At 40.0% G+C, this 24,183-nt stretch overlaps 1 protein-coding gene and 1 non-coding gene across 2 annotated transcripts in view; both read left to right on the top strand.

Moving 5' to 3' along the window:
* The window catches only part of GNPTAB (N-acetylglucosamine-1-phosphate transferase subunits alpha and beta), an 81,947-nt gene that overhangs the window by 46,037 nt on the left and 11,727 nt on the right, over nt 1-24,183 (top strand). Inside the window, exons 5-16 of the mRNA XM_017516658.2 lie at nt 156-220; nt 488-622; nt 10,812-10,973; nt 11,363-11,542; nt 11,757-11,927; nt 14,115-14,238; nt 15,933-16,136; nt 16,926-18,025; nt 20,097-20,296; nt 20,506-20,725; nt 21,805-21,918; nt 24,019-24,104. Of these exons, the coding sequence (XP_017372147.2) occupies nt 156-220; nt 488-622; nt 10,812-10,973; nt 11,363-11,542; nt 11,757-11,927; nt 14,115-14,238; nt 15,933-16,136; nt 16,926-18,025; nt 20,097-20,296; nt 20,506-20,725; nt 21,805-21,918; nt 24,019-24,104 (2,761 nt within the window). The remainder of the gene's footprint in view (nt 1-155; nt 221-487; nt 623-10,811; nt 10,974-11,362; nt 11,543-11,756; nt 11,928-14,114; nt 14,239-15,932; nt 16,137-16,925; nt 18,026-20,096; nt 20,297-20,505; nt 20,726-21,804; nt 21,919-24,018; nt 24,105-24,183) is intronic.
* Nucleotides 16,722-16,824, top strand: LOC119469369. Its single transcript, XR_005198159.1, has one exon. It is a non-coding gene; the product is annotated as a U6 spliceosomal RNA (small nuclear RNA).

Below are 24,183 nucleotides of genomic sequence, written 5' to 3'. Positions count from 1 at the left end.
TAATTCTGTTTCCCTTTAGCTTCCTTTTTTTTTTTTTTTTGACAGTATATTATACTGCTTTAATAGCTCTCAGAACGTTTTGCACAATGTTTTGCCAGACACTGTGGTTAAGTATTCATTAAAAATGTACTTGTTTATGGTATTCTTGATTGTAGTTGAAGATGCCCACTCTGGACTGTTTAAAGGAAACAACAGACAGACAGTATGGAGAGGCTACTTGGTATGTAATTTAAAATTTAATTGCATTTTTACAGTAGGCTAGAATAAAAATATGAATAATAAAGCTGTTTTTCTTTGAGAATCTTTTTAATGTTTATTTTTTGTCTAAGGGTAGCTTACTAATATTAATGACTATTGATTCAAGTAATCCTAAAAGTCATATTTTGAAGCATGTGTGATGCAATAGATCTTTACTAGTTTTCTCAGCTGCAGGTTTTCACTAGCCTCATGATGTGGAAAATGAGTTGTGTTTTTCCCCTTATTTTAGACAACAGATAAAGAAGTCCCTGGATTAGTGCTAATGCAAGATTTGGCTTTCCTGAGTGGATTCCCACCAACATTCAAGGAAACAAATCAACTAAAAGCAAAATTGCCAGAAAATCTTTCCTCTAAAATCAAACTGGTAAGAACATGGAAAATAGAGCAATTAGCCTGGCACATTCTCATTTAATGTGTGATTCATTTCTTTTGATCCATTTTTTCCCAAAGTTTAGCTGATAAACATGAGAAGCAAAGAGGGATTTTATTCTGCCAGAAGAGCCTCACTCCTTACTTTTAATTTGGGCAAAAATCTAAGAGTCTTATTTGGTTTGCTTGTTTGCTGGATAGAGCAGGATTCATTTGTTTAACAGATGAGCTCCTACAATGTCTTAGGTGGTATTTCAGCTGCTGGGGATGCAGTAGTGGACAAAACAAAGGCCTGGATGGAACTTAGGGTCTGAACAATGGAAGCATGGGAGGAGGAGATAAGGGAAAGGCATAAATGTCATCCATGCACACAGCCTGTTGTTTACTCAATGCTTTTGCTCATAAAGGTAGTGTGCTTCAGATACATGGGAACATTTGCTAATGAGAAACCATTCATTAGTAGCTAATTGAGGCACAAATTTATTTAAAATTTGTACTTATTAGCTCTTCAGGCTTGACCTTTGATGCCATTTGTTGGGGTGGACTCTGGAGGCTGGCCTGGGACATGCCTTTTCCTTACATGAATTGTTTTCAGAGCCTTTGCTTGATTGACTTAGGACATAATCCACGTGGGTGTACGCTCTATTTGACCCTGCCTCAAGATGATTGCTATTCTGTAAGAAGTGTTTCAGGTTGTAAATCGTGAATGTTTCGTTTCTTAGAGTATAGGGCCTAAAGTCCTTGTCTCAGAATTTGTGAGGCTCTAGTTTTCTTGATTTTACAAAGAAATGCTTTGTGAGTTCTGCCACTGGGTTTAGCTTACTGATTTTTACTTCCTTCTGTTGTATGTCATTTAACAATTTTTTTTTTTTTTTTGAGACAAAGTCTCGTCCTGTCACCAGGCTGGAGTGCAGTGGTGTGATCTTAGCTCACTGCAACCTCCACCTTCAGGATTCAAGTGACTTTACTACCTCAGCCACCCGAGTAGCTGGGACTACAGGTGCCCAGCAAAACACCCAGCTAATTTTTATATTTTTAGTAGAGGTGGGGCTTCACCATGTTGGCCAGGATGGTCTCAATTTCTTTTTTTTTTTTTTTTTTTTTTTTGAGACGGAGTTTCACTCATGTTACCCAGGCTGGAGTGCAATGGCGCGATCTCGGCTCACCGCAACCTCCGCCTCCTGGGTTCAGGCAATTCTCCTGCCTCAGCCTCCTGAGTAGCTGGGATTACAGGCACGTGCCACCATGCCCAGCTAATTTTTTGTATTTTTAGTAGAGACGGGGTTTCACCATGTTGACCAGGATGGTCTCGATCTCTTGACCTCGTGATCCACCCGCCTCGGCCTCCCGAAGTGCTGGGATTACAGGCTTGAGCCACCGCGCCGGGCCGGTCTCAATTTCTTGACCTCATGATCCACCTACCTTGGCCTCCCAAAGTGCTGGATTATAGGCGTGAGCCACCACGCCCAGCCCATTTAACAATTTTGAGGGTGAAAGTGTAACCGGGCTGGGCGCAGGGGCTCAGCTCCCTCCCCGTGCTTGCCAAAGGTGTAACGGGGGACAGGAGCAGAGCCGTGGGGGCGTCCCAAAGAGCTTCCAGTTCTCCAATCTGATGTTTTCTCCCATGTGCCCAGGTCCTTGACCTCTCTTGCCCCAAGAATGGGGGAAGGTGCCCTGGAGGCGCGGTGAGCTTACCGTTTGAATAAATATAGTAGACCCAAAGAGTTTTGCAAAGAAGTGATTTATTAGGCAGAGAGAGAGAAAGAGAGAAGGAGAGGGAGAGGGAGAGGGATAACTCCCACGCTGCCATGGTAGGGGAATCTGGAAGGGACATCCTCACAGGTATGTGGAGCAGTGGGATTTTAACGTGGGAGTTATTCCTGCGCCATTCATGTTCTCGTCCAATGAGAGGAGTTCTTTTAAACGTCCTTTAGAGTGATTGATTTTCGACTTTGATATCCGATTGGCTGATAGCTCCACAACAGAGGCCCTTCCTTCCAGATCTTTTCAGGGCTTTTTGAACAAAGAAGCACACCTGGATTTTTTATCTAGCCCGCACAACGTGAAAGTCAGACAAAGAATTTTACATCCCGATAAGGGCATAGATGGAGGCATGGCGCTGGGAAATTTCTGCCTTTGAAACCACGCCCCTGTGGATTCGGGGAAGAGGTTTTTTGTTCCTTAACACAGTCCCTCAAAAGGGTGAAGATGGAGTAACGGTAGGGGAGCTGTGATTAGAGAGGAGTTTTACTGATCCTGTCTTAACCATGTTTTTATACCCCTCCCCAACCATATTCTTTTAACTTGTTACTCCCTACGCTAGACCAAGTGTTTTACTGCATTATGATACATTGTATTATTCTTGTAATACAATGAGAATGATCACTTAGGATTTTTTTTTTTTTTTTTCCTTTGTGACTTTCTTTTTTTGTTGTTGAAACAGTCTTGCTCTGTCACCAGGCTGGAGTGCAGTTGTGCGATTTGGGCTCACTGCAACCTCCGCCTCCCCGGGTTCAAAGGAGTCGCCTGCCTCGGCCTCCAAGTAGCATGGCGAAACCCGCTCTGTGCCATGCCTAGGGTAGAGAGGGGGTCTCGCCATGTTGGCCTGGGTGGTCTTGAACTCGTAACCTCAGGTTATCCACCCATCTTGACCTACCAAAGTGCTGGGATTACAGGTGTGAGCCACCGCACCCGACCCTTCGTAACTTTCTTTATTTTACTTTGAAATATGGTAATGCCTGACTATATTAGAGTTGAATTTGTTAACTGCAGTTATTTTAAAATAGATAATACATCTCTCCTTCCTCTGAGTTATTTTTAGTACTGATTTGGGCAGATAAAACCATAGATTAGCTTTCATTTTAGCTGATGTTTGTTTGACTTCTTGGTTTCCTAATTGTTCTAGAATTAGAGACACTTGTATATCTGTACTTTTGACCACCAGTTCAACTTGGCTTATGTAGATAGAATGGCATTCTTGATTCTGTTTATATGATTTCAATATAATAATGCTGAAAAGAAAGAAGTTCATTCCACTTCTCCACATTCCACTCTGGTTTGAATATCCCACATCATTTGGCCTGCTGCAGCTGTCCATCAGTGCTGACTGCTCTGATGTGTCTACTGGTCCATGGGTGTGTGCTGCCAGAGAATGCCAGTCCCAAGTCATGGTTGACACTTAAGCAAACTATTTTTGGGTGGCATATGTAGTATAAGCAGGTCAAGGTGGAGTGGGTTAGTAACTTGAATTGGAAAAGGAGAACCAACAGGCTACAGGCATGGTGAGACCCCTTTCCACTGTTCATGCACCCAGTTGGAAATTTATTTGGATTTTCAGAGTTGTCTTTGTGGAGGCCAACACCTCTCAGAGCATCAGGCTAATCACACATAATGTTCTTTGAAGGTTGTTTTCGTGATTCCAACACCTGTGATCAACTTCAGGGACTAGGACTTAAGATTTTTAGAGACTAGAGAGGAAATGAAAAAGCAGAAGAACAGAAGCAGCGTGTCAGCATTTGAGTCGAGGCCTTGAAGTGACTTGCTTTCCTTAGGCTCTGCTTGTATCATGAGTACTCTGAGAATGAAGTTTCCTACCATTGGGTTCCCAGACAAAACACCTTTTTTGTGTATGATGAGTTCCAAATAAGAGTTTATACAGCGTCCCATGAGAACATCAAGGCTTTAGGTGTACTTGGGGGTAAGGCAGGCTTTGCATAATGGAAGCATTTTAGCTGAGCCCTAAAGAGAGCAGCCGTTCTCCCAGCAGAGAAGGGAGCAGAAGAGACCATTCCATGTAGAGGGAACAGTCTGAGCAAAAGAGCTGGAAGCTTGAACGTAAATGGTGTTTCCAGGGAACCAAGGCAACGGTTTCTAGAACAGGCAGGGATATCAGTGAGGATAAGATGGCAAAGACAGCTTGAGGCCAGGTTGAAAAACATCTCTGTTAAGAAGCCTAGCCTTTTTCCTGAAGGCAAGAGGAGGACACAGTCTGATCTGCTTCTAAGGAACATAGTAAGGAAAGGTGTGGTAGGAAAACCAGTTTAGCTGCTGCTGCCATAGCCCAGCAAGACATTCCTTGTGACAAGTGTCTTGGCAGTGGGATGCCAACAATGAAAATTGTTCCAAAAGCATCCAAGAGAGACACTCAACATCACTTGGTAACTTACAAGCTATTCAGGAAAAGGAAGCTGAGAATGAAAGGGGAAGTGGACTTTTCTCATGAAGATGAAAGTGATAGCATAACCACACTCAGAGCTTCAGTGGCAGAAGCAAGTGTTTTTTGGAAGGAGACACAGAGCTGTTTTGGATGTGTTGCATTAGAGGTGTACATGGCATGTCAGAGGAGAGGGCTGTTAGGCATTGGACTTCAAGGCTTGAATTATTGAACCACTTTGCCCTCCCAGGTTCCCCCAGGAGGCCTTTGCCAAGGCCTGTGGCCCCAGGGCCACCCAGGGCTCAGCTCAGGTCTGTCCCACAGATTCTCACTAGGCCACGGGTATCTCAGGACAGGTACTGCCCTGTTCACGCTTTTACTTTTAGTGATTACTTGGCACTTAGAGGGCTGCTCAAGGAATGAGCCATATGCAGCAATGTCTTGGACTTATTAAAGGGGAATTTTTTCAGCAGTGTGATTATCCATAGGAGTCACTCTAGGCACAGAAATGTGTCTTTGTATATTATTGTATATACACAACAACTAGGCCGTTGTTATCCTGTTTAGAACAAAACCTGAAATTGTTTTGTTTTCTTTTCTTCTTTTTTTTCCCTGAGGTAGGAATGTGGGACTTGAAAATAGTATCATTTGTAAGATAATGAATTTGAATTCATAAAATCTTTTAACTGTGGTCTTATATGTAAATCAATCTTTTCTATATGAGGCTTTCTAATTTGAGATACCTTGAGGTGAGTCCTTTGATGATCTGATTAATTACTCTCTAATTTATTTGTATAATTTTTGTGTATGATGGACACAGAATTCATTTTTTGATAAATCAGATCACCCATCAGTCTTTATTTTTAGATCCCTCTAAATCATTTTGTATCCTTAGACATTTTCATTCCTGGTGGGTTTTTTCATTTAGTTTTTGATTTTTGTTTTTGTTCACTTCTTTTTAAACATATTTTAGAGCAAGTGGGAAATTTCCCCAAAGCTGTCAAGTGAATTTTTTTTTTCTTTTGCCCACCTGCAGCTGTCTTGATCGAGTTATATAGTGAATTCTTATGTTAGGTTTCCTTCAATTATAGTAGTTGCTGAGTGGCTGTGCAAAAGGTAGAGAAGATGTAGACCCTCTCCTCAAGCATTTATAGTCACATTTTGGAAGCAGCGTGTGTATATAGAGTTGGCAGTCAGAAATAAGAAAGGTCTGTGTGGTCAGAGACATGGGGGAAGTTTTCAAAAAGAAAGAGGTCGCACTGGTTCTTGAAGGCTGAACGGGTTGTTTGTGCAGGCAGGGCAGGAACAGCATGTTGTCCTGCATGGACTTTGCCCCCTCAAACCTCTGTTCAGGGCCTAAGGTTACGGTAAATTATCATAATTTTGTACCAATGCACCTTCTTTTAGAGACGTCTCTGAAACCACCTTGTGCACTTTTAAAGTGTGGTAGCTTTTTCTTTTTTTGTTTTACTTCTAATATTAGAAAGCTTCAGTAGATGAAACAGTCAACTCTGGAACTGATTTAAGTTTTAGAAAACCAACAGGACATATTAAGATCTAGTAGCTTTGAATTGTTGAGTCACTTAAAGCTACTAATTTGGCTTTCAGTTGGCATTAGCAGACATCTGTTTTTTTTTTCTCTAAAATATTTTTAATGATTTTAAATCAAATGAATCCAGAATGAAAGTAGATTACTTCTTCTGAATTTGTAAGCACTTTAAAGTTGTTGGGAACATAACTTCTAATAGGAAAGCCTTTATTATTCTTTTGGATTTGCATATTCTTCTAGACCAAGTTTTCTCAACCTTTGGACCATTGACAGTTTAGACTGGATGCTGCTATCCTTAGAGGACTGTCCTGTGTATTATAGGATGCTTAGCAGCATCCCAGGTCTCTATCCTCTAGTAGTAGTTTCAGGTATGTGCTTGTTTAGACAACTTGATGCAGCTTTTCTTTTTGGCATTAAAAAATGACCAGGTTGATATCGTGATTTTTAACTAAGGCTTATCTTAAAATACAACTACTTTGTCTGCCTTAAAAAGGATACTTTCTCTTTTACACTCATTATTTTTGGTTGACTTAATGCATTCAAAAGATTTGTTGGCTACTATTGTTTTTTAAGCCAATTTTAAAATATAAGCTACAATGCTGAGAACAGTAGGACTATTTAATTAGAATATCCTCACAATAAGCAATATCTTAAAGTGGTTCTATGTATTTTATATTAATACACTCTAGTCTTGCCTTGATAGTTTTCATTTATGGAATTTAAAAGCAAATATATATATATATATATATATATTTTTTTTTGGAGACAAAGTCTCTCTCTGTTGCCTAGGCTGCAGTGCAGTGGCCTGATCTTGGCTCACTGCAACCTCCACCTTCCAGGTTCAAGCGATTCTCCTGCCTCAGCCTTCCGAGTAGCTGGGACTATAGGTGCATGACACTACACCCGGCTAATTTTTTGTATTTTTAGTAGAGATGGGATTTCACCGTGTTAGCCAGGACGGTCTCAATATCCTGACCTCGTGATCTGCCCACCTCGGCCTTCCAAAGTGCTAGGATTATTTACACTGCTTTTTCAATTCTTATGTCTTGTGACTTGGTCAGTTATGCTGATTACGTGTATATCAAATTTAATACTCCTGTGACTGTTTTATCATCCCTGTCCCATGTTATACAGTGTACAAAATGTAAAGTGTTAGATTTGCTTCCAATATATACATACATATGTACATATCATATCTAGAAGTTTAACTGTGAAGTATCAAGCACTTGAAATCTGGTTTTCATACCTGTTATGCCATTGAAATTGGTCTCCATTGACCTACTAATTACGAAACCCACTTAATTTTGTTTCTTGTCCCTTAATTTTGATGTTTGTTATTTGTCTTTAGAAATATACCCAAATTAACATTTTTTTCCTCCTGCTTTCCACAACACTGCTTCTCCTGACCGTCATCTGTATTGTATTTCCTTGACTCAAATTGATCCATCAGTTGCTCAATTGTTGTAGCCTACCCAGGCCCTGGCCTCAACCACCATTTAGTTCTACCTCTGTCTGTCTTCCCTTGCCTCATACTCCCACAGGTACCAGGTGTATCAGTCATGTTATTCTAGATGATGATGCCGTAACAAACATTCTGGAATCTCAATGGCTAAAAATAACAAAGCTTTATTTCTTAGTCATGTTACATGTTGCTCACTGTGGGTCTTTAGTGGGTGGGTATAGAAGTTGTTCCCTTTTGTAGAAACTTATAATTTATATAAACTTAAAATTTAAAGCAAGACGCTATATATGGAGGCAGTTGCCCACAATTGCCCCAAGCCATGAACTCCACCCTCTGGCACAAACTACAACTACTCTTCCCACCACTGCCTCTCTCTCTTCTGGCAGAAGTAATGATGATGTCCAGGATTGGGCTGCCACCTAGTGGCTGTCAGAGGGTACTTCCCCACTCTTTTTACGATGGTAGAAAACCTTTCTCATATGTAAATATTACCTTAACCTCCTTAATTTTGACCTCTCTTTGAATTATTTTATAGTTACTGTAGAAAAACCTCTTCTTGCTCTTTTATGCATGTATAATTGGAAATCAACCCTAGGCAAGGTTGCTAATATAAGAATAGTTTTAGTGATATACCTTCTTATCAAGCAAATGGTCAATACAAGTTATGAAATAAAAACTAGACCTAACTGCTTCGAGGTTACACCAAGCCAGCACCTGGGCCTGAAACTGGGCTGCAGACCTTCAGCTTCACCCACTGCCTTCCGATCATGGATGCTTGCAAAGTGAATGAGCTTTGGACTTCGTGAAAATGTATAAGCAGGATCCAAGCATTCTGCACACCAAGGAAATGTGCTTCCTGAAGGAGAGGGTGGAGAGCATGGGGGTTGATGTACCACCTGCTACTCAGAAAGCTATTATAAATCAGAAGAAAATATCAAGGAAGAAAAACAGTAAGACGGTGGAGGAAAACATAAAGACAGACAAACCATCAAATGAGGAAAGTTATCTAGAAATTAATAATGAAACTGTGATTGAAAGAGACACTGATGCCCCTCAAGAAATGAGAGATGGGAGCTAGGCATGGTGGCTCATGCCTGTAATCCCAGCACTTTGGGAGGCAAAGTCAGGCGGATCATTTGAGGTCAGGAATTTGAGACCAGCCTGGCCAATGTGCAAAACCATGCCTCTGCTAAAAATACAAAAAAGTTAACTCAGCATGGTGGTGCATGTCTGTAATCCCAGCTATTCAGGAGGCTGAAGCAAGAGAATCATTTGAACCCAGGAGACAGAGGTTGCAGTGAGCCGAGATCACATCACTGCACTCCAGCCTGGGTGATAGATTGAGACTCCATCTAAAAAAATATAAAGAAATAAATTATTCTATTCTAGAATAGTGACTTTTTCTCTCCAGGGAGCCCTCAGAAATGCTTTGGGGTGCTGTGAGAGGGAGGAAGGGGACAGGAGACGCTAGAGAGTAGACAGGGGCCCAGGCAGACTACTAATCCTTCTGTGTGGCCTGCCTCCCAACACTGCACATGTGCCGAGGCTTGATGGTGACACAGTAAGAACCAACTTAGTGAGTGCTAAATAGTGCCAGGCACTCACTAAGTAAAGGAGGTAAAAGAAAGTGATGCGTCAAGAAGACACTTACACGCATATGCAGGTGCTCACATATGCACCTGCACCAAATCCGTGAGAAGTGTTAATGGCCTACATAATAAAGGGAAAAGATATAAATGTAATTTCTAACTCCAACCTCTGGTGTTTTGGACTACTACATAAGCTCAGGAAACTGCTTAGAAAATGAGCTAAGAATAGTCACGCAGCAAATAGAAGAGCTCAGAATGAGCTCATAATTATGTTTGCTTCTGTTTTATAGATTGAGAAAGAAGACCATAAGCTCTTTTAGAAGCACTAGTTCAGCAGAAGGATTTTACTGCCCTATATTTTTTCAGGCCTTTCCCCTTTTCCTGAGCTATGAAAGCCTCTTCATAGGCAGTCATGTGATACAGAGTCAGAACAGAAAACAGATAAAGAGTTGTGTGGACTTTGGTAGGGATGGCAAAGCCTGTTTGTAGAACTTGATGTTTATGATGTTCACTCTTAGATTTATGATTGCCACAAAAGGTAGTTTTCCCATGGAAGCACTTCAGGTAGTCCTGCCAAAGATGCTCCTCCTAGGCGTGTGGCATAAAAGCTGTTCAGACACCCCACTAGCAGATGTGCTTGTCACCAATTCCAGCAAGGTTAGTTACATTGAAGGTTTTTTGCCCAGTATAAGCAGATTGGTAATATTCTAGAAGAAGAATCACAAAACTGTTGGCCAGTAGGTGTATTTTGTTTGAATGCAAAGCATTCAAAAATCATTTGGACCACCACTGAAAAATTGGGGATATTTCATATAACACTTGGGGGTTGTTGCCTCTCAGGAGATCTGGCAGCCCTTGGTGGCATTGAGTGGTTGCAGCTTTCAGGTGGCTCTGAGGTGTCCAGATTGCCACTGCCTTCACCACTCCTTCTTGGTTTTAGATGCCTGGTTTGTTACATTCATTTGGGAAATGCACCTGGTCTGTGTAGGTCATTTTGTTGTGTTTTCTTTCATATTGTCATTTCAAGATTAAAGAGCAGGCTGGGTGTTGTGGCTCATGCCTATAATCTCAGCACTTTGGGAGGCTGAGGCAGGTAGATCACCCTGAGGTCAGGAGTTGGAGACCAGCCTGGTGAACATGGCAAAACCCCGTCTCTACTAAAAGTGCAAAAATTAGCCGGGAGTGGTGGTGCATGCCTGTAGTCCCAGCTCCTCAGGAGGCTGAGGCAGAAGAATCGCTTGAACCCAGGAGGTGGAGGTTGTGGTGAGCCGAGATTGCACCACTGCACTCCAGCCTAGCCAACAGAATGAGATTCTGTCACAATAATAATAAAAAAAAAAAAGCCCAAAGATTAAAGAACAGATTGGGAATTTAAAGGTGCCTCATCCTTGACACTCAGACTTCATGTGTAACTCTCTTGTTATTTGATAGTTGCAGTTGTATTCAGAGGCCAGTGTAGCGCTTCTAAAATTGAATAACCCTAAGGATTTTCAAGAATTGAATAAGCAAACTAAGAAGAACATGACCATCGATGGAAAAGAACTGACCATAAGTCCTGCGTATTTATTATGGGATCTGAGTGCCATCAGTCAGGTAAGGGTTGCACAGATTCTTTTACAACCCAAATCAAGGGTTAAGATGTTAACAGTTTTTAAGTTACTGTATTAGAAGAGGGAAGAGGACTTACAGAGAAGTGAGTTGATTGGAACTTTTCCAATTTTCCAGTCACTGCCATTGGTTTGGTATTAATTGAAGTGACCTAGAATCATATCCAAGAACCTTTTGTATAAAGTGTGTTAGAGAAATGCTATATCTTTGAATTTTGGGTTTAAAAAATATATATTTAATTTTTTGCCTTTTTTGTAGTGTGTAAAATTAGGACTCCATTTTGAGAGCAGACAGGGCAGAGGGAAAGGACAAAGAGGAGGAGGTAATGACTTAAGAGGTATTTCACATCTTCACGTGCCAAGTGTTTTTCTCAGTCTAAGCAGGATGAAGACGTTTCTGCTAGTCGTTTTGAAGATAATGAAGAACTGAGGTACTCATTGCGATCTATCGAGAGGCATGCACCGTGGGTTCGGAATATTTTCATTGTCACCAATGGGCAGATTCCATCCTGGCTGAACCTTGACAATCCTCGAGTGACAATAGTAACACACCAGGTACAAGACTTCCCGAATATCACGAGACTGTGGTTTCCAATTCTTCTCTTTTAGTGTGGTATGGGGATTTCCATAATTTCATTCTTTTTTCTCTCCTACCTCCATTTCTACCTTTCTTTAACTCTTCATTGCCTTCCCTTCCTTCCTTTTAAAAACTAAACCAAGCCAAAGCAGCTGTCATTCACTTTCTTTATCTGTTTGTTGTTGTTAAAAGGATGTTTTTCGAAATTTGAGCCACTTGCCTACCTTTAGTTCACCTGCTATTGAAAGTCACATTCATCGCATCGAAGGGCTGTCCCAGAAGTTTATTTACCTAAATGATGATGTCATGTTTGGGAAGGATGTCTGGCCAGATGATTTTTACAGTCACTCCAAAGGCCAGAAGGTGAGTGCCTAAGAGGAGGGGGGATGTCTAGTGTGGAAGTCAGTTAGCAAATCAGAAAATCAGTGCACGTACTACTATAGTCAAATATCAAACAGGTCAGGCATGGTGGCTCACACCTGTAATCCCAGGACTTTGGGAGGCTGAGGCAGGTGGATCACTTGACCCTAGGAGTTTGTAGCCAGCTTGGGAAACCTAGTGAGACCCCCATCTCTACAAAAAGTAAACAATTATCTGGGCATGGTGGAATACTCATGTAGTCGCAGCTACTTGGGTGTAAGGGTTGGTGGGGAGAGTGGGGGTCACCAGCTAAGATGGGAAGAGATTGCTTTAGCTTGAATGTTGAGGCAGCAGTGAGCTGTGATCACGCCATTGCACTCCAGCTTGGGTGACAGGGTGAGAACCTGATCTCAAAAAATATATATATAATGCCAGGCGCGGTGGCTCAAGCCTGTAATCCCAGCACTTTGGGAGGCCAAGGCGGGTGGATCACGAGGTCAAGAGATTGAGACCATCCTGGTCAACATGGTGAAACCCTGTCTCTACTAAAAATACAAAAAATTAGCTGGGCATGGTGGCACGTGCCTGTAATCCCAGCTACTCAGGAGGCTGAGGCAGGAGAATTGCCTGAACCCAGGAGGCGGAGGCTGCGGTGAGCCGAGATCGCGCCATTGCACTCCAGCCTGGGTAACAAGAGCGAGACTCCGTCTCAAAAAAAAAAAAAATATATATATATATATATATGTGTGTGTGTGTGTGTGTGTGTGTGTGAACAAATAATCATTTTCAAGTGCTAAGCTCAGAAGCTAACAATGAAGAAGTGAGAACACCACAGTTAGAAATTTGCTTTCTGACATTCTTAGACACTCGGGACCCACACTTTTTTCCCGACCATCTACATTTTCCACTACTGTGATAGCAGAAAAAGCAAAATCACTGTGAAACAGAAAACAATTTTTAGAATGTCAGCAAAATAGAAAGTTAACTCAAGTCAGTGCTTAAAGCCATAGATGAAATTTCATTTAAGGCAGGTGATCGTACTCTAACTTTGTTGAGAGGTGAGATGGAGAAGTTATTAAGAGTGCAGACATGGGGGCCGATGCTTCAGGATGACCCTGTGCAGTGGCTTTACCTCTGTTTTCTGTCTGCATAGTGGGGGAAATTACAAATACCCTTGTAGCGTTGTTAGAAGGGTTCAGTGATAAGTTAGACATCACCGTAAACTTATAAGTTCTAAAACTCTGCAACTATACGTGCTAGTAACACAAAACTACTTTCTCTGTTACTGTTTATGCTACTTGACCGGGCTCATTGTCCTGTTCCCTTATTGACTTGTCTCCTCTGTATCAGATTGTAGGGCTCAAAGTTGGGCCTGTGCCTTAACGGGGACAAACACCAGCATCAATGACTGTGCAGTGCTTTTCCTGGTGACAGATGTGCCTTGGTGCTGAGGAGTGTGGGCATAGAAGGCTTAAATCAGATGGGAAAGGGAAGAACACCCATCTGAATTATCATGTACTATGAAGAACAAGTAAGAGTTAGTTTAGGTGAAAAAAAATTCCAATTAGACAGAATATGCAAAGGCACAGAGATTTTTAAAGAGGAGTGTATTTTTTTTTTCAATGATTTTAATTTAAAAAGTAACCATGTGCCCTAGCACTCATTTTGAGAGCAGGTGAATGCACAGCTCAGAATGCTGTGCTGGTTAATTTATCACGGGGCCTTATGCATGAAGAGAGAGGATATTGTCTGTCAGCCTTGAGACAAGATTATGCACAAATACACTGATGAGCTACTGATTTTTGTTACAGAAAAGCAGTAACCTTGCATACTTCCCACCAGCTTTGACATACTTTGGTACTTGCAGTTAAGTCTGGCATGGTGCTACTTTATTTCATAGTAGATTATCAAAGCATGTTGTGAGAGACTAATCCATGAGTTGAATCCTTGTCTGCTTCCCTTGAGTACTAGAAAAAAAGTAAATATGCTCAGTAAGAACTGTCAGCACAGCAGGATCTAAACAATGACTATAAGTACAGGCAAGCTTAAAGCAATTGTGAATTCGTGAACACTCCACCCTTGGAAAATATTAACCTTTTTAGAGAGTCAATTTCATTTTATAAAGGGAATCTTAAGAATAAAACATCAGAAGCCAGAAGTCATTTTATTTTCTCTTTGTTTTTATCGTAGGTTTATTTGACATGGCCTGTGCCAAACTGTGCTGAGGGCTGCCCAGGTTCCTGGATTAAAGATGGCTATTGTGACAAGGCTTGTAATAATTCAGCCTGCGATTGGGATGGTGGGGATTGCTCTGGTAAGGATGTATTAAACTGTAATTTGTTCATTTAATAGATTTTTTTCTTCTTAATCATTATTAAACATGTACTATAGACTTTACCAAACATTCTTTATGTATTAATAAACAATCAGTAATGCTGAGCATGGTGGCTTATGCTTATAATCCAGTCCTTTGCAAAGCTGAGCTGGGAGGATTGCTTGAGGCCAGGAGTTCGAGACTAGCCTCGGCAACATATTAAGACCCCCATCTCTCTCAAGAAAAAATTAGCCAAATGTGGTGGCGCACGCCTGTAGTCCTAGCTACTTGGGAGGCTGAGGCAGGAGGATTGTTCAAGCCTAGGAGTTTGAGACTGCAGTGAGCTGTGATTGTACCACTGCACTCCAGCCTGGGTGGCAGAATGATACCCAGTCTCAAAAAAAAAAAAAAAAACCAGGAATCAGTAGACTCTTTGGAGGTGGTAATTAGTGCTCCCATGTGGCCCAGTTTATTCATATTATTCATTGTTGAGGGCATTGAAGATGAGAAAATACACTTGAAAATGTCTTATAATTTAAAATATGAAAATCTGGAATATACTTAATTATATAAACCGAAGAGCAAGAATCACTCTAACTGGTTCTTATGGGAGCTCACTGCTGGTAGCTTTCAGCAGCAGATTGTGATAGGTCACAGAATGACTAAAGAGTTGCAAAAGAAATGAGTATTTTCTCTCCTCAGCAACTCTTCTCCCTCCATCCCATACTTATATTTCGACTTGTCAATAATAGCAATTTGTTATATTTGCTTACTGCCTTTCAATTTATGAAGCATTAAATTTATAGAACATTATTCATATATTCACTTGAATTTTGTTTGTCACCTGAGAGAGAGTATGTACACAAATGTTATCATTCCCATTTCCATATGGATTTGGAAGTGTTTGAATATTGGAGGAAACAAAGCTTCAAGTTGTATTTCAGTCAGATGTGTTGGATTCACTTTAGCTGCGGAGAAAGAATACAGATATTCAAAGGAGATCTGTGTAGACCAGACAAGCCAGTCTCTACTAGAACATCAGCATTTGATAACAAGGGGTAGCAAGTATGATACCCACATGTTTTTGGCAGTTCACAAACTTGGAATAATCTCTTCTTTTTTTCGTGCTCCTCCATTTCTGTCAGCACATGCCCCTTCAGCAAATGTAAGGCCTGTACTTGTAGGTTCCACAGCTACAAAATGCCAAGGCCTGTTCATCACACTTCTGTCAAGTAACTTCCTTTTTAGTTTATTTTCTTCTTAAGGTTTATGAGATCTTCTACTACAGAATGAGGTGAACCTCACATTAGTATGAAATAAGGAACTGTCTTTTTCATTATGTTTGTTTGAGACGGAGTTTCACTCTTGTTGTCCAGGCTGGAGTGCAGTGGTGCGATCTTAGCTTACTACAACCTCCACCTCTTGGGATCAAGTGAGTCTCCTGCCTCAGCCTCCCTAGTAGTTAGGATTACAGGTGCCCGCTACTACGCCTAGCTAATTTTTGTATTTTTAGTAGAGACGGTGTTTTACTGTGTTGGCCAGGCTGGTCTCAAACTCCTGACCTCAGATGATCCAGCCACCTCAGCCTCCTGAAGTGTTGGGATTGCAGGCATGAGCCACCATGCCTGGTCCAGAACCTTCTTTTTCAAAATCGTAATTACAGCAAGATTCCCTCTTCCTCCTCCCCTCTACAGGTAACAGTGGAGGGAGTCGCTATATTGCAGGAGGTGGCGGTACCGGGAGTATTGGAGTTGGACAGCCCTGGCAGTTTGGTGGAGGAATAAACAGTGTCTCTTACTGTAATCAGGGATGTGCTAATTCCTGGCTTGCTGATAAGTTCTGTGACCAAGCATGTAATGTCTTGTCCTGTGGGTTTGATGCTGGCGACTGTGGGCAAGGTATGTTTACTGCCAAACAAACATATTAAGAATAGGAGGATAAAAAAATCATTGACAGGTAGAGAGAGTTTTGAATGGCTTTTGTTATTTAATATAATTATTCTCTGTGTATCCCTTTTCCAGCCTTACATACAAACCAATTGTAAGTTAAAAGTTAAGAGAACAACATAAATCACTAAAGATGATCTTTTCCTGTTATTGTTGCAGTCTGGTTTTTTGTTTTGTTTTGTTTGGACTAAGCAGATTTACCTTAGCTGAAAACATGGGGTGAAGTTTTAATTTGGAAACAAAAAAGGATATCAATAATTTATTAAATAACGATGGCTTGAATATTGGATTTTGTTGATAGCATATTAATGGAGGTTGTTTTGGCAGAAAGTTTTTTTCAAATGGACAAAAAGATGGAAATTGATTATTGTAATTTATTGTTAAGAATCATGCCATACCTCTATAGTGAGTCAAGATCACCATTTCATGGCAATTATTGTGACTGCCTCAGTGAAATGAGGCTTAACACCAGTAACTGTTGTATCAGAGTATATGATTATTTTGAAATTAAAGTCACTCTTAGAAAGTGGAAACTCAGTGCTTACTTTGGCAGCACATATACTAAAATTAGAATAGTTTCAGCATTAGCATGGCCCCTGCGCAAGAATGACATGCAAATTATGAAGTGTTCCCTATTTTTTTTTTTAAAGAAAGTGAAAACTCAGACCCAAAGAATTAAAGGAAAATGGAGGAAAAATGCCTAGTTTAAAAAAAAAAAACATTTCTGTTTTTTTCCTCTAGATCATTTTCATGAATTGTATAAAGTGACTCTTCTCCCAAACCAGACTCACTATATTATTCCAAAAGGTGAATGCCTGCCTTATTTCAGCTTTGCGGAAATAGCCAAAAGAGGAGTTGAAGGTGCCTATAGTGACAATCCAATAATTCGACATGCTTCTATTGCCAACAAGTGGAAAACCATCCACCTCATAATGCACAGCGGAATGAATGCCACCACAATACATTTTAATCTCACGTTTCAAAATACAAATGATGAAGAGTTCAAAATCCAGATAACAGTGGAGGTGGACACAAGGGAGGGACCAAAACTGAATTCTACAATTCAGAAGGCTTATGAAAATTTGGTTAGCCCCATAACACATGTTCCAGAGGCGGAAATCCTTTTTGAGGATATTCCCAAAGAAAAACGCTTCCCAAAGTTCAAGAGACGTGATGTTAACTCAACAAGGAGATCCCAGGAGGAGGTGAAAATTCCTGTGGTAAATATTTCACTCCTTCCAAAAGAGGCCCAGTTGAGTCTCAATAACTTGGATTTGCAACTGGAACATGGAGACATCACTTTGAAAGGATACAATTTGTCCAAGTCAGCCTTGCTGAGATCATTTCTGATGAACTCACAGCATGCTAAAGTAAAAAATCAAGCTATAATAACAGATGAAACAAATGACAGTTTAGTAGCTCCACAAGAAAAACAGGTTCATAAAAGCATCTTGCCAAACAGCTTAGGAGTGTCTGAAAGATTACAGAGGTTGACTTTTCCTGCAGTGAGTGTAAAAGTGAATGGTCATGACCAGGGTCAGAATCCACCCCTGGACTTGGAGACCAAAGCAAGATTTGGATCAGAAACTCATATCCAAAAATCAGGAGGTGGAAATGTGACAAAAGAAAAGCCCTCACCTCTGATTGTTCCACTGGAAAGCCAGATGACAAAAGAAAAGAAAATCACAGGGAAAGAAAAAGAGAACAGAATGGAGGAAAATGCTGAAAACCACTTAGGCGTTATTGAAATGTTACCTGGAAGAAAGCTGCAGCATTACACAGATAGTTACTTGGGCTTTTTGCCGTGGGAGAAAAAAAAGTATTTCCAAGATCTTCTTGAAGTAAGTTACATCCAGCCTCATTCTTTCTCATGCTCAGGAAAAGTAAATAATCTTGTAAGTGATATCATTATAGCTACTGTTTATCCAGTGCTTCCCTGTGCCAGCCATGGAGCTAAATGGTTTTCTTAAATGGTTTCATTTAATTTACCCACTAACCCTAATAATAAAAAATGCCATATGAAGGTATTTATTATTGTTATCCCCATTTTGCAGTTTAGGAAACAGCCCAAGTGTGAATGAGTAAGGGAGTTAGCCAGGGGCATACCTCAAGGAAGGAGAGCAGGAACTGGCGTGTTGTCTTTACTTGACATTTCAGATCTGGTTATCTTTCCAGCTTTACTCATGAAAAACCCCTGATGTTGAATTAAGTTCATTAGCTTCCCCAACATTACAACAGCAAGTCAGTGTGAACCAAGCCTCAGAGTTGGAGTGCTCGTCCCCCTGTACCATAAACTCACTATGCTGTGGTGTCATCTGTACCTCTACTCAGTGCTTTCATGGTGCTTACCACTGGGGAATGCAAGATGATGGGAACATAGCCACTGCTCATGGAAACTCGGAGACCAGTAGAGAAGACAAATTTGTGGGGAGATAACTGTAGCAAAAAGATGTGTCTTTGTTGAGGTATGGGCAAAAAGTCCAGAGGGAAGACTGACTCCTTAGCTCTACCTAAAAGTACTGGGGAAGGTATACAGGAGGAAGTGCCCTGTGGTCTGACCTTCAAAGGGGTGGGAGTTGACAGACCAAGAAAAAAATCATACAGTTTGGGCTGGATAGTGAAAGCATACAGCCATGAGTGAATGTTAGACTGGGAGAAAAAAGGGTGAAGGAGGAACTATGCCCTCAGCAATTTAGGAAGTATCTTGTGCCTTGCACATGAGTCATTTACAGATTGCCTAGTGAAGGACAGCAGTGTTCTTGACTATGTTTATTTCCTCAGTTTCCCCCTTTTCTTAACTTTTTAAAAAAATTCACAAAAGCATTATAGGCTAGTGGTAAAAACTGAAAGCAATTCAAAAGTGTATGGTAAAAAAAGGAAAGTTCTTCCTTCTTCAGGCTACCTCTTGGAGATAATCGCTGTTAATAGTTTGATGGGTATTCTTCCAGTATTACTCTATAGCTATGCAAACATACGTATATGTACATATAGTTATATATATAGAAATATATGTGTAGTGTAAATTTACATATATTTCCCTTCATTGCCTTTTGATGTAGTACTATGTGGGCAAACTACCCATGCCAATACCATTGTTCTTTTTAATAGCTGCAAGTTAGTTATTTCCAATGTTTCATGATTACAAATAGTATTGCAGTGAATACTCTTGTACATGTATCTTACACTTAAGTGAGTTTTATTTCTGCAGGTAGAACTACTAGGTTAACAGGTATGAACTTTAAATATGTGTTTCTGATGAGTTGCACCACTTCATATTTCCACAAACAGTATACAGGAGTGCTTGTTACACTGCAGTCTAACCAACACCATTTAATGTCAATCTCCTTACATTTTTATCAGCTTGAGAAGCAAAAATATTTCTGTAAAGTGTTTGAATGCTTTGCCAATTTTCTTTGCCTATTTAGTTCTGCCACTTACTGGTTTTGATTTTATAATATTAAAACTATTATATGATGAAACCAAATTTGTTTCTAGTCCTTGTGCTTAAAACTCAAGGACTTGCAGATTTGATATCACCTGCAGAAATAGCTTGATATTGAAAGTACTATCAAATTTATATGTAAATAAATTTTCTAAATGTTGCATTGAATTGGCTTTGAAATCTCATGGTCAATGGCCAGTCCTTGAAGAATACCCTGTAACTGTTATTATATAGATATCCATCATACAGTTGTTATTCTCAAACCAATATTGGTGATAATTGCACTGAAATCCAGTTTAGTCCTGCTAAATCCAGTTTAGATCCTTAAAGTGACCTATTAACATGCATTTCATTTGCTCCTAATGGAGAGTTAGTGACTAGTTATTACCACATTATATAAAATGTCTTGTAATGAAGTACACTTGTACACTAAACATAATGCTGAGTTACATGTGGAATTCTGTCTTCAGGAAGAAGAGTCATTGAAGACACAATTGGCATACTTTACTGATAGCAAAAATACTGGGAGGCAACTAAAAGATACATTTGCAGATTCCCTCAGATATGTAAATAAAATCCTAAATAGCAAGTTTGGATTCACATCGCGGAAAGTCCCCGCTCACATGCCTCACATGATTGACCGGATTGTTATGCAAGAACTGCAAGATATGTAAGTCTTGCTTGTGTTTGAGTTGTTTGCTTGTGTTCAGAACTAAGACTACTTGAAATTTGCATATTTACCATGCTAAATTTATGGCTCTAATATTTGATGATTAATATTATCTAAATAAGTGGGAAGGAAAAAATCCATCTCTGCAAATGTTAGATACCATACATACTTTGAATATCCAGAGTTCGTAATATGTTATATTTGGACAGGTTCCCTGAAGAATTTGACAAGACGTCATTTCACAAAGTGCGCCATTCTGAGGATATGCAGTTTGCCTTCTCTTACTTTTATTATCTCATGAGTGCAGTTCAGCCATTGAATATATCTCAAGTCTTTGATGAAGTTGATACAGACCAATCTGGTGTCTTGTCTGACAGAGAAATCCGAACACTGGCTACCAGAATTCACGAACTGCCATTAAGTTTGCAGGTGTTGTATTGTCTTATTCTAAACTTTTTGACATTTTAAATGAAAATTTTAATTCTGGCTGGGCATGGTGGCTCATGCCTGTAATCCCAGCACTTTGGGAGGCCAAGGCAGGTGGATTGCCTGAGTTCAGGAGTTCGAGACCAGCCTGGGCAACATGGCAAAACCCGGTCTCTACTAAAAATACAAAAAAATCAGCCAGGCATGGCGGCATGCGTCTGTAATCCCAGCTACTTTGGAGGCTGAGACAAGAGAATCGCTTGAACCCGGGAGGCAGAGGTTGTAGTGAGCCAAGATTGCACCACTGCACTCCAGCCTGGGTGACAGAGTGAGACTCCATCTCAGAAAAAAAAAAAAAGAAAGAAAGAAAACTTTAATTCTGACTATGTCTCTTTTCCTCCTACGTAAAGTAAAAATAATTCTTGAACTCCCAACCTCAGGTGATCCACCCACCTTGGCCTCTAAAGTGCTTGGATTACAGGCGTGAGCCACCATGCCCGGCCTTAAAAATAATTCTTAATATTTAATGTGGGTGCTCATAGCTAGTCTGTTTTAGTGCCAGAATTATAACCAAATTTGAGGTTCATATTTTATGAAATTACTTTTTGTAGGTTTTCAGTAAGGATTGATCTTGTATTGTCTGGAGAAGAGCCAGACCATGCCTGCATATGAGATTCTTGTGATACATTCATTCTAGGACTTCAGGCGTAGCTAAATGGACATCTCAGCCAGGCCCCTTCTTCATGGCATCCTCTAGTCCCAGGAGTAGGAAACTCACTAATAGAAGGTGCCCAGATGAATCTGGCTTCAGGGCATGATTTCTCCTGAGCCCTGGACCACCTTGTTTAAATGGGGATCTCAGCGGCCAGAATGTTCTTTGAGATGAAGATGAAATAATTTGTGTTGGCATTGTCTCATTCTGCTCTTCTTAGAGTGCCTTTATCTTCAGAATCATGCAGTCAAACGCTCTTTGAAGATAGGATTTAAGCCATTTTTGGAGGCTTTCACATAATTTTTATTTTTAAAACCACAGTCGTTACTTACAATGCACATAACAGGTTTATCTTCTTTTTCTTTGTTAGGATTTGACAGGTCTGGAACACATGCTAATAAATTGCTCAAAAATGCTTCCTGCTGATATCACTCAGCTAAATAATATTCCACCAACTCAGGAAGCATATTATGATCCCAATCTGGTAAGTGGAATGGGTTACTTTTATGTACAGCAGAAAGTACATCCTTCTATAAAAAAAAAAAAAAAAAAAAAAAAAAAAGAAGAAAAAGAAAGTACATCCTTATCAAGTGTTATAGCATTTCTGTATGGCACTTCAGAACTAGAAGCAGGCTCCATGTTTGTATGTCTTTGTTGCAAAATAGTAGCACAGGTACTCTGGAATCATTCATAGCTTGCTTTGGAATCTTACTGTTCACCTCATAGATGTGTAATTTAGATTTGTTGCTTATATTCCATAAGCAGATGTACTCTTCACTAAGGATGACAGAAAATAGCTTCAGAATATTCTCATTGGCCAGAGAGAACAATCCTGAGGTTTAACATCAATCAAGGAACTGTTCATCACATGTAATGTCATCGTTCATCAAAGCTGAATTGCCTTAATGCTGGCACTTACTCCATTTTACCAGCAGGGGCAGTGGGTGATTTACACATAGCTACATTGGAATGTCATTTGGCTGAGATAATTAGAAGACTAGATTGTAAGAGACATTTCAGCTTCAGAGAAGTTAAAATGTGAAGAAAATTGTAGAACTGATGAAATTAATATAATACAGCCTTTAACCTGATATTTTCTGTAATTTTTTACTGATCAATGGAAAAATTTTTACATAATAAAATTAGGTGGGGAAAATAATGGGTACTACCATATAGACAGTACACGTTGAACTATAAAAACCCCCCAAGTACACATATAACACATATATCCCAAAAGACAACAGAAGTGTCAGTAGGTTAAATCATAGGTAGTTTTTTATATCCTTTTTGTATACTAGAATTTTTCATATTTTCTATAATGAGTAGATTTTGCTTTCAGAATCAGAATAAAATGGTATTTAAAAAAATTACTATCTTGCTAATTTTCAAGCCATGTGTCAGTAATGACTGCAGATAAGACACTTGTAAATGACTGTAGTGAAGAGTAATAAAATCACTTAAAAATCTGATTCCTGATTTCTGAAGGAAGAAAACCACTCATTTATCATTCATTGTGCACGTCAGGGACTGTGTTCCTCACTCATGTTCCCAGAGAGCCCAGTGAAGGCTCCCTCATCAGGAGACACAGTGTGACAAGGGGCAGCCATTGGTTAAAGAAGTCAGCATAGCAGCCATCAGAGCACACAATATGAGTGTTGCCAATCATGTGTAGGTTAGTTTAGCATATAGCATGGGTTAGTATATAGATATGTGCCACTTAAAAGCCAATTCTCTGAATGTGCTAAGACTTACTACCAAATTGATAAAGTCGAGGTAAATAGAGAAGTAAGACCTGGTGTCAGTCCTAAAGGAACTTGCTCTAGTGGGGTTAGCAGATAGGAAACAGCAGGTCGAGAATGAGGCTAGGGCTGGGTATGGTGGCACACGCCTGTAATCCCAACACTTGGGGAGGCCAAGGTGGGTGGATCATCTGAGGTGAGAAGTTTAAGACCAGCCTGGCCAACATAGCAAAATCCCATCTATACTAAAAAAGACCAGTTTGGCTATATGGTGAAACCCCATCTCTATTAAAAATAAAAAAATGAGTCAGGTGTGGTGTTGGGCACCTGTAATCCCAGCTACTTGGGAGGCTGAGGTAAGAGAATCACTTGAACCTGGGAGGTGGAGGTTGCAGTTAGCTGAGATCACACCACTGCACTCCTGCCTGGGTGATAGAGTGAGACCCCATCTCAAAAAAAAAAAAAAAAAAAAAAAAAAAGAGGTGTTACAGGTAGGGAATTCACCAGGAGCCTCACATAGAGCTGGAACATAGACTGGTAACAGAAGAGCAGCTCGTTTATGTACTTCAGCAGTTTCTTTTGGGTTTTTGGCATGATCCAATAGGATAAAGTACTTCAGGTTTGTGAAAAATGCATTATAAACTCTCTATTATATAAATGGTAGTAATTGTTTGCCAGTATGTTCTTAAAGATGAAAAAGATGTATATGTAATCACAGTTGGTATTTTTCTTACCTCCAGAGAGAACAGAATCAAAGTTTTAAAATCAGAATTTAGATTATGTAGGCTAAATTGCCCTAGTTTCAGCTCTGACGTGATATCTGATCTACTTGTATTTTCTCATAGCCACCGGTCACTAAAAGTCTAGTAACAAACTGTAAACCAGTAACTGACAAAATCCACAAAGCATATAAGGATAAAAACAAATATAGGTAAGTGGTACACACATATCCCCTTTGTTTAGTATAAGAGTAATTACAAAGGTTTGGCTTTTTCATAATTCTACAGTAT

The sequence above is a fragment of the Cebus imitator genome, unplaced genomic scaffold, assembly GCF_001604975.1.
Source record: "Cebus imitator isolate Cc_AM_T3 unplaced genomic scaffold, Cebus_imitator-1.0 Scaffold18, whole genome shotgun sequence".
Taxonomy (NCBI): domain Eukaryota; kingdom Metazoa; phylum Chordata; class Mammalia; order Primates; family Cebidae; genus Cebus; species Cebus imitator.
The sequence above is the reverse complement of the archived record's forward strand: the minus strand, read 5'-3'. Positions and strand labels throughout refer to the sequence as shown.